This window comes from Epinephelus moara, chromosome 17, assembly GCF_006386435.1.
Source record: "Epinephelus moara isolate mb chromosome 17, YSFRI_EMoa_1.0, whole genome shotgun sequence".
NCBI lineage: Eukaryota > Metazoa > Chordata > Actinopteri > Perciformes > Serranidae > Epinephelus > Epinephelus moara.
The window spans coordinates 29,509,773-29,520,208 of NC_065522.1; the positions used below are offsets into that span (position 1 = coordinate 29,509,773).

At 39.3% G+C, this 10,436-nt stretch overlaps 1 protein-coding gene and 2 long non-coding RNA genes across 4 annotated transcripts in view; 2 read left to right on the forward strand and 1 right to left on the reverse strand.

The window, feature by feature from the left end:
* Positions 1-7,607, reverse strand: part of LOC126403748 (ribonuclease inhibitor-like) — an 11,331-nt gene extending 3,724 nt beyond the window's left edge. For both annotated transcript variants that reach the window (XM_050066501.1, XM_050066502.1), the window contains exon 1: positions 7,226-7,607. In XM_050066501.1, the coding sequence (XP_049922458.1) occupies positions 7,226-7,434 (209 nt within the window). In that variant the 5' untranslated portion in view covers positions 7,435-7,607. The remainder of the gene's footprint in view (positions 1-7,225) is intronic.
* LOC126403753 (uncharacterized) overlaps positions 1-8,635 on the forward strand; it is an 11,382-nt gene extending 2,747 nt beyond the window's left edge. The window contains exon 2 of the long non-coding RNA XR_007571361.1: positions 7,460-8,635. This is a non-coding gene — a long non-coding RNA (uncharacterized LOC126403753). The remainder of the gene's footprint in view (positions 1-7,459) is intronic.
* LOC126403751 (uncharacterized) overlaps positions 1-10,436 on the forward strand; it is a 16,118-nt gene that overhangs the window by 3,366 nt on the left and 2,316 nt on the right. The window lies entirely within an intron of this gene.

The following is a 10,436-nucleotide window of genomic DNA, read 5'->3' on the forward strand; positions in this document are numbered from 1 at the left end:
TTAGAAGCATTCAGAAGAGACCATCACAGCCTTTTACTAACCTTTACTAAACCTGGTTTAGGGAGGGACCATTGTGTACTTGGGAATGATACACATATAGTACATTACATTACACACTGCACTTTTTCACCTGTGTTTACTTATCAATCAAAACACTATTTTTCCATTACCTATATTACTGTTTATTGTAATGCAGCTTTTTTCACCTCTTCTTTTGGGAATTGCCCAAAACTTCAACCTAATGTCTGTCTTCACATCTCCTGCCAGGTTGAGTCACCATCCCCACAGAAGGACTGTGGCAGGGAGGGAGAGGAGAGCAGCCTGGTCGTACTAGTCCATGTAAAGCCATATTCATACATAGCATTTTTTAATTCATCTAGAGTAATGAATTAAGCATTCATTAAAAAGTGCTTAACACCATAATAGTGTACTACTATTAAATTCTACCATTTTAACATTTCACTGATAGTGTTGTTTAAGTGCTTTACTAACATAAACAATCTCTTATCTACACTGAAGATGATCATGCATCCACCGCCAGCATCCCCGCCCCGATCCCTGGAGAGTGGACCGGTCATTTACCAAATTCCCAGGCTGCTTTTTTGCCCCAGTCCGCCCCTGCTCATAAGTGATGATTGAGAGGGATTATTTCTGTATGAGTCTATACACTGTTTTTAAGGAAGATCCTGCAGAGTTTATCTTTAAGGTTTTAGCTCCACATTGCTCTGCCACAGTCAATGGAATTATCGAATTAAGGAAGTCACGTGATATCACCGAGCAAGATGGTCGCCTAGTCGGGAGCATCCCGATGAACCCACCACATTACTCCAAATTCGTTATCTAAACCTTAGTGGTGCCACAAGTTTTGGGGAAGTGATAATCTGATAGCTGTCTAGTTGCTGCAGTTTTACTGAGTTGAGAGATCTGGCGATTCATGTATTATGTCGACAAGAGTGGCCACCACCAAACAAAACGCTAGCGGAGGAGCTAACACCATGGCTGCTGTTCTGGCTGCTATGCAACAGTCCCTGGAAAAGGCGACAGAAGAGATGGGGCAAGTTGGAAGACTACTGGCGGCTTTGCAAGCAGATATGACAGAAATTAAGGAGAAGACTACTGGCGGCTTTGCAAGCAGATATGACAGAAATTAAGGAGGAAAAGGTCGGATTAAGAACAGACGTCAACAGAATAATGCGCCGGCTAGACGAAGCAGAAAGCCGCATCTCCCAGCTGGAGGATGATAACCACCTGCTACACCAAACAGCAGACAAAAGTGGCAAAAAGTGTGAGGAATTACACCAAGCCATTGAAGACGCTGCTAAGAGAGACAGGCGCCAGAATCTGCGATTTATTGGTCTAAAGGAGAAGCTGGAAGGCGGCAGACCGCTTGAATGTGTGAAGAAAATTATTTCTGAAACTTTGGGGATTGAACTGGACACCATGCAGCTGCAGCGAGCGCACAGAGTGCCGATAACGATCCCCATGGAAGACCGGCCGCCCAGACCTATTATTATGCGGTTCCTGAGCTTTCTGGAGCAACAGCGAGTGTTAGCTGCCGCACGGGAGAAATACCGAAATACGGAGGAAATCATCTGGGCAGGCTGTAAACTGTCCTTTTTCCCCGACATGACTAAAGAAACGGCGGAGAAGAGGAGGAAGTTCAATGACGTGAGAAGGCGGCTGCCTTCAACCTGGATGTGCGCTTCACCCTCGCATATCCTGCGGAGATTCGTTTTGCATGGAGGGGGGAAAGAATGAAGTTTACCAATCACCTGAAGGCGATGCTTTTTCTTAACAAAAAGGAGTCCGAAGAGAGGAGATCACCAGATGCTACCTGAGCCTTAACCGAGGATATCGGCTGGTAGATGAGGAATCTGGATTTACGCAAACGGCCTGAAGAAAAGGAACAGTTTTGAGGAGCAGTGACATTAAGCCCAACAGCATTTTTTCCCCCTCTTTTTCTTCTTCCTTGTGCACTCGGACAAACTATTTCTTATTCCATGAAGCAGTGACATGGAGCCCAGCAGTATTTTTTTTTCCCCTTGTTTTTGCACCTGAATAAACTATTTCTTTTTCCCTGCATCCAAGAAGTTGTGAGTATGGGTTGTGTGATTAACTAATTGAGTATGGGATGCAGTGGGAGGTGGGATACTTGGAGCCCCCAAATAGGCTATAAGGTATGTTTTGTAATTTATTTTGTTTTAATATAAGGGTAAGGCTGTGTCACTTGACTTTTGAAGCAGTTGGGTTGAGATGACGAAGAATGTGCGAATTCACTACTCTTTCTCTTTTGTTTTGTTTATATAGTGTTCAAATATGACTTCGATGTTGCCAGTAGAACACCGATAATTAATACTTAACACTGGCTAGTATAAGCATATGTTTTAGTGAGAAAAGCTACTAAAGAGTAATTATATGAGGGGTGGTGGGGACGGGCACCTGAAGGTGACCACTTCAGTGTGACTCATGGACCGTATTTGTGGTGGGTCTCTCAAGAGTGAGAGGAGGGGAGGGTCAGGGTGTAGGATTCTGTATATGAGGGTTTTAGATGATGTTTGCTTTTTTGAAGAGGTTTTGCACTGGCTTTCTGTTTTTTGTCGTTTTGTATGGGTTGGGGTATTTTGGTTTTATAGGCAGCTGGGCGGCATTCATTTTCCCCCTTTTTTTGTTTCTATTTATAAGATGACATCTCCTGAAAAATGTGAAACCCATCAGATAAAATATGGCTAGGTGTGTAAGAATAGTGTCCTGGAATGTCAACGGGCTACAAAACCCCATTAAAAGAAAGAAGTGTTTATCATACCTTAAATCACAACAAACCCATGTAGCCTTTATACAAGAGACTCACTTGATCGATTCAGAGGCTGTTAAATTAAAAAGGGATTGGGTAGGCCAGATCTATCATAGTTCATATTCAAGTAAAAAACATGGAGTGGCTATTTTGGTGCATAAGAAATTGAATTTTCTAATTATTAAGGAACAAAAGGATGAGGAAGGAAGAATGATATGTTTGGAAGCAAAAATTAATGGAATAAAAGTTAATTTATGTAATATATATGCTCCAAACGTGGAAGATTCGGGTTTCTTTAATAAAATAACTAAATTAGCTGGAGGGAAAGATGATGGGCATACAGTTATTGCCGGGGATTATAATCAGGTTTTAGATGGGGCTCTAGATAAAACCACTTTCTCGAATAATGTACCTAAAGATAGAATGGCAATTAAACTATTGATAAAGGATAATGGATTGATTGATATATGGAGGCTTGTCAATCCCAGAGAGAGAGAATATACATACTATTCTCATAATCACAAATCTCATTCCAGGATTGATTATTTTCTGACTAGTAAAGATTTGGTTGAGACTGTCTCAGATTGTTTGATAGGACCCATAGCACTTACTGATCATGCTGCAGTGCAACTAGGTTTAATATTGGAGTCAGATAGGGTAAAGAGTGCAACTAGGTTTAATATTGGAGTCAGATAGGGTAAAGAACAATAGATGGAGGATAAACATATCTCTGTTTCAAGATCCCCAATTTAATAATTTGATAAAAGAGGAACTTTTTTTATCAAATTGCTATATTGTATATTTTTTCGGCTGAACATTGGTTCAACCGATAGGGTTGGAACGGTTTGGGAGGCCTCTAAGGCTTATATAAGGGGAAAAATTATAGCTTATTCCAGTAGAAAAAAAAGAGAACAAACACAAAGAATAAATACTCTTGAGTCTTGGCTCAAAGAACTAGAGAAAACAATATCTGTAAAATATAATGATACAGTATTTAAACAAATATGTGACCTGAAACTTCAAATAAATGAAATATACAACAAAAAAGCTGAGTACGCTCTAGACTAAAAAGTAATTTTTATGAGAGTGGCGAAAAATCTGGGAAATTACTGGCTAGACAGCTGCGTCAAAAGGAGTCTAGTCATGCTATAGCCGCTGTTAAAAATAATAAAGGGGAATTGTTGACAAACACTAAGGAGATTATTAAGACATTTGCAAATTTTTATAACCAGCTTTACAAATCAGAAATTAATCCAAAGGTGAGTGATTATGAAGCGTTCTTCTCAAAGACTGATTTGCCAGAAATATCAATTGATCAGAAAGACGGCTTTCCCTCAGAGTACTATAAGAGGTATGTCGACAAACTAGCCCCTATCCTTGTGACAGTGTTTAAAGAATCATTCCTATTTGGTAAGCTACCAGAAACATTTAATGCAGCTTTAATTTGTTTAATTGCTAAAAAAGATAAAGACCTAACGGACCCAGGAAGTTTTAGGCCCATCAGTCTAATTAATGGTGACTGCAAAATTCTTACAAAGGTCCTCGCTAAGAGGGTAGAAAATATTTTACCATTCGTAATACATGCGGTAGGATTTGTAGGATTTATTAAAGGAAGGTCATCCACAGATAATATAAGACGTCTGTTACATCTCATACAGCTCAATCAGGACGAAAATATACCAATAGCTGCCTTTTCGCTAGATGCGCAAAAGGCGTTCGACAGGGTAGAGTGGGGCTTTTTGCGACATACTCTTAGGGTATTCGGATGTGGGGAGGGTTTCATTAATTGGATGAATGTGATTTATGCAGATCCCAGAGCTGCAGTAATAACAAATGGAATAATATCACCCTTTTTTAAGTTAACTCGTGGTACTAAACAAGGAGATCCTCTCAGTCCTTTACTTTTTATATTATTTTTGGAACCTCTAGCTGCTGCTATTAGGGCAGAAATGGATATTAAAGGGGTTGTGCAGGGCGAAGAGGAGCACAAGATGTTTCTGTACGCAGATGATATTTTATTACTGATCAAGGACCCTATAATGTCAGTTCCCAATGTTTTATCTATAGTTGAATCCTTCTCAAAAATATCAGGCAATGTAATAAACTGGCAAAAATCTGAAGGTATGCCAATATCAAAAGGGTGTAACCAATCACTTATTTCCAAATTTGGATTTAAATGGATCCCAACTGGAATGAAATATTTAGGTATTAGGCTATGTCCAGATATTGAAAATATTATTTCTATTAACATGTCTCCTTTAATTAAAAAAATTAGAACAAATCTGGACAAATGGAAACTATTAAATTTAACATTATGGGGGGAAATTAATATCATTAAGATGAACGTAGCTCCACAATTTAATTATATCTCTATGATGGTACCAGTAATTATTTCTGATGGAACTTTCAAACAATATAATCATTTGATTACAGACTTTTTGTGGAATGGAAAAAAACCAAGAATAGCTCTGAAAAAACTGTTTGCCTCAAGAGAATGTGGTGGATTGGCCCTCCCTAATATGGAGTTGTATAACATTGCATTTGAAATGAATAAATTAACAAGGCATTGGGCAAATCATGGATCGAACCCAGGGTGGCTAAAAATAGAGGAGGCGTTAGCAGCTCCATTTGGGGTTGTAGGAATGTTATCTCAGAAGAAGATAGTAACCCAGACAAAAGAGAGGAGCCTCATTTTACAGCACTCTCAATGGGCGTGGGCAAGAGCACACAAACTTTTGGGGCTTTCACAATATAAGCAAAGTTAATCCTCTATATGGAATAATTCTTTGATCTGTATAGGAAAAAAGGCGTTTTTTTTGGGATACATGGATAACAAAAGGGATACATGTTGTCAGCAATCTTTATAAAGACTGTATATTTATATCATTTGAGGACCTTAAAGAGCAATTTAATTTAACTAATAAAGGGGATTTTTGGAAGTATTTGCAGCTCAGAAGTAGTATGAAATCCACTTTTAAGCTGGAAAGGGTAGAGGAAGAGGAGAATGAGGTCCAAAAATTTCTTAATTCTTAATTTCTTAAGTCTGAGATTGATATGGCAAAAGGACCTTGGTAAAGGGATTAATGAGGAAACATGGCAAGATGTGATTTCAAATGTGGGATGGGCTACGAGGGATGTGAGATGTAAGTTTATCCACTATAAAATTGTACATAGATATTATTTCACACCCCTGAAACTGTTTAAAACGGGATTAACCCAGGACAAAAAGTGTTGGAAATGTAATAAAGAAGAGGATACATTTCTTCATGCTATATGGGACTGTCCAAGGGTACTTCCTTTCTGGAAAATGATACTGAAGTTAGGAGACAAGTCTCTCATACCATCAAGCCTAACTAAGGCAGAGCTTGGATTGATATTAACAGGCTGTATGGTAGCGGCCAGAATCATTTTACGGAGCTGGAAGAGCCCATGTAAGCCAGAATTTCTGAGTGGCTTAAGCTTATGACAGAGACAGCTGCTTTTGAGAATATGATTGCCAGGGTAAACAATGTCCCAAGCAAAATTAGCCAAATGTGGCAGGCGTTTCTGGCTTGCATTAGGGATGGTGTAGGGTCCTTATTATTATTATATTTATTTTCCTCAACATGTCTGTCAGATCGACATCTCATTGTCATTCGGATGTATTGCTGGCTGCTTGTGATCTTCGGGGTGGCTGCGACTTGTTGAGAGAAAACAATATGGTAAGCCAATGATTTGTGGATTTTTTTGAAATTTTTTGGGAGGTGAAAAAGGATATTATTTTTTCAAATTTAGGCTATATAGTGTTTTTTTAGCACAAAATTTGATTTTAGTATAGGCATGTCTTTGTTTTTGTAGAGATCATGTCGTTGTGGGTATCTGCTGTCGGCCATAGCGGCGGTATTGGTGTTGATTTTAGAGATTGGCCGAAGCTCCCAGGTCGATGCATCCCTACATATATATGTATAAACTCTGTGATATTCATGAGATGTAAAACTGATACGTTATTGCTGCATTTTCTTTCTTTTCTTTTTTTTTTTTTTAATTGGGGGTTTGTTGTGTTTTTATTTATATTTTGGTAATTTTCTTTTACTGACTCATGGTTACTGTGTATTTTGTTTACATCACTTGGAACAATGTGTCAGTTTTGTTGTTTCAGTTGTTTTTTTGTCTGTTTAAAATTAATTAATAAAAACTTAAAGGAAAAAAAAAATGATTGAGAGGGATTATTTCTGTATGAGTCTATACACTGTTTTTAAGGAAGATCCTGCAGAGTTTATCTTTAAGGTTTTAGCTCCACATTGCTCTGCCACAGTCAATGGATTAAACCACTGAACAAGACAAATAGACTTCATTGTGGATCAGTATAATATCAGCCTGATGTCTGCAGTTTAGTGTCAACACAACTTTCACATCATAATAATCTCAGCACAGGAGTAAAAAATGGTGTCTGACCTCAGAGTCTCCAGTTTACAGTGTGGACTCTCCAGAAAATCACACAGCTGCTTCACTCCTGAATCCTGCAGCTTGTTGTAACTCAGCTCCAGCTCTCTCAGATGGGAGGGGTTGGACTTCAGAGCTGAGGCCAGAGAATCACAGCTGATCTCTGACAAACTGCAGTTCCTCAATCTGAATAAAGAATAAATGATGTAGATAAAAATCATTAATAAAACAGTCAGATGTGTTCAGGTGTTAAATGTGTAGCTCAACATTACTATGTCCTGATCAATGAGCTTTGCCTTAAACTGAGTAGAGTGACTTTGTCATTGTGTTATTGTGCTGATCCCAACAGGATGCAGGTTAAAGACTGGAAAATACAAAAATTGAAAAACAGCTCTCATAAATATCATTGACAACGTGCTGCTACTTCAATAAAGATGTAGTGACTAGGGATGGGTCACGATTTTCGAATTTCGAATAGTCGCTTTATTTTTGAAAATAATTCGCTGTCTTATTTCCCCCCCTTTATTTGACATGCAATTCAGCTCCTAACCACACGAGGGCAGTCTAGGATTGCTACAGCGGTGTGAGATGGGCTACCAGCTGGTTTGATGCTCTTCTACAAACAGGAGAAACATGCAGAGACTACTACTCTGCGAGGAATGTCTGCAGTTATTCGGGCTTTCATAGTCGAGCGCACTTCTGCGTTGTAGTTTCCTGTAAAAATGTCCGTGAAAAATCCCCGCGATGTGAAAAATACATGCCAAGCAGTCACCGGTGTGCGCACACAGGGATTGCGGACGTCCGCTTTGAGTCCACGCGGACCTCCGCGGAGTCCATTCCGCAGACGTTCCACCCGAGTATGTTCGGGCCTTTAAAGATGAATGGATCTCTGTGTGCGTGGCTCCGGGGGGGGGATTATTCGAAAAATTGTCATATAGTTGCCATGATTTTCCAATAGTGTTTTTGCTTGTGCTGCCTATCCCTAGTAGTGACTTCACCTCTTAAACTCTGCCAGCTCCACCAGTGGCTCCATCATCACTAACTCATGTTGTGCAGCCAAACACAAATCACTTATTCAAAGAATCATGAGGGTAAATTTAAGTTGAAATCAAGTGTTTAAAGCAGGGCTGTTAATATACTTTGATGCAGTAGAGATGCTTGATTATCAGGAATGGTGTCGTGTGAAATGTCCTGAACACAAGTATTTCAGATATTGTCAGGAATTATAGAGCAACTTTTCTTCTTTTTCTTTGTTTTTGATGGCACTTCCAGTTGTTTAGATTTTCAAGGTAGAAATGTGGGACTTTTACTCTGGAATATCTCAAAATACTGATACAGTAAAAATACTTGACTTCTGTGTCTGTATGTTGTCAGACATGTCCTCAACATCAGGAATAATCTTTTTCATTTTCATTTCCAGCAACCCAAAAATCAAAGAATAAAGACATTTCCCTCACAAGTTAGTGGTATTTACTTTTTAATTTATAAGGGACACTGGTAATTAATTTGACTCTTATTCTGAATATAATTCAATTCATTGTATTTCTATAATGTTATGTATTTTATAACACCTTAATTTGAAAATCAAAAGTCATCATTCTGCTAACTTTGCTAAGTCTGTCAATAGCTCCCCCCATCAGCTCCATCTGGGCTGTTTGAAGGCATTATTCAATGTAACACATATTAATGTCAGTACATGGATGCACTACAGTTGTAGCATTAGCTGATGTCACCATGGAGATTAGAGTGACTGCCAGCTTGACTGTAGTTCACTCTGCTACATTACTAACTGTACTGACTAGCTGTAGCTGGGTAGCTACCTCGCTAACACTGCAAACAGATATGATAAACATGAGTAACATGACAGCTGTCAGCGGCAGGATTATATTTGACTTTTAATAAAACTTAACCAGTGTTTAACTTTTCAGCAATGTACCTCATAGTTTGCAACTATTACTGTGAGCACACCGCCTGACTCTGCTCCACTTTTTTAACTGTGATGCCTACCTTGGTGCCGGTGCTGAGAGTCTAGAAACAATGAGAGCGCCCTCATTTCCCATCATGCCTGTCTAGTGCTGATCTAGTGTTTATTTAGAAGTCTTGTGTTTTCTGTTAGGCCTATATGTTCCAGAATGCAAATGTGACTGTGTATTAATACAAAGTCACAGTGTTTATAATGTGTCTGTTCAGAACATGGTGGCTTATGTTGCTAATTGTCATTTTTGTGCTGGTTTAGAGTTTCAACCAATAGAGAGGTGGCTGTTACATTTCTTGGGACCAGCTGTACTTTCTAACATAATCTGAACAAATGGAATGTTGGGACTGATAAATAGCAACTATTGCATTAAAGCAGCTGTGTGGAACTTTTTACCATTAATAAAACTGTCCGTAGTTCGTATCACCCCACCTTGAAGATCCGCATATTTATTTGAACCCAACAGCGACAAAAAAGCCTTTCTCTATATGGCTATTTAGCGTAGCCTCGCTCGAGTCGGACACACAGCGGAAGTCAGCAAACCAGAATACGGCACCCGAGGCGGAAGTGATTCTGCTCGCCCGCAGCGGCCCGCAGCGATTAAACCACAGAAGAAGAAGGAGCCGTGTTTACAGTGTTCTTCAAGTAAGCAGTACGCAACGGGCATTGCTGAACACATAACACCTAACAGTTTTATCAGAGATGTATCTATGAGGACTTAGTTGTACTTTTGATGTATGGCGGATAATGAAGGAGCATCATGTAAAATTATCTGTGACTGTGACCGTGAATACAAATATACAGCAGGCAGTTGTCCTCAGTTTATAAGAAATTCAGAGCTACACCAGAACATTTATGAACAGGTCTTACTTTACTACTAATTTGTGTGTACCGTTAGCATGTTAGCATGTTTCCACTAATTACTTGGACTGACCTAACGTTAGTAGCGGCAGGTAACAGCTTTGCTGTGTTAGGATTATGTTATGTCTTCACTGTGTATCTTCACATAAAAGAATACTCCGACGATTTGGGAGTTATGCCCTTTCTCTATCATTTTCATATTGAGACAACATGATCGATATCTTTTTTGTGTCTGTAGATCCAGTGGCTGGGTCTCAGTGGTTAGCATTGCGCTTATAGAGGGTCAGTATGTCCTGCGCTGTGGTCCACGGAGGGATACACCGGTGAGCAGGCACAGACGTAGCTTGTAAACAAAACTCAGCTGTTTATTTAGCCTAGCGATATCTC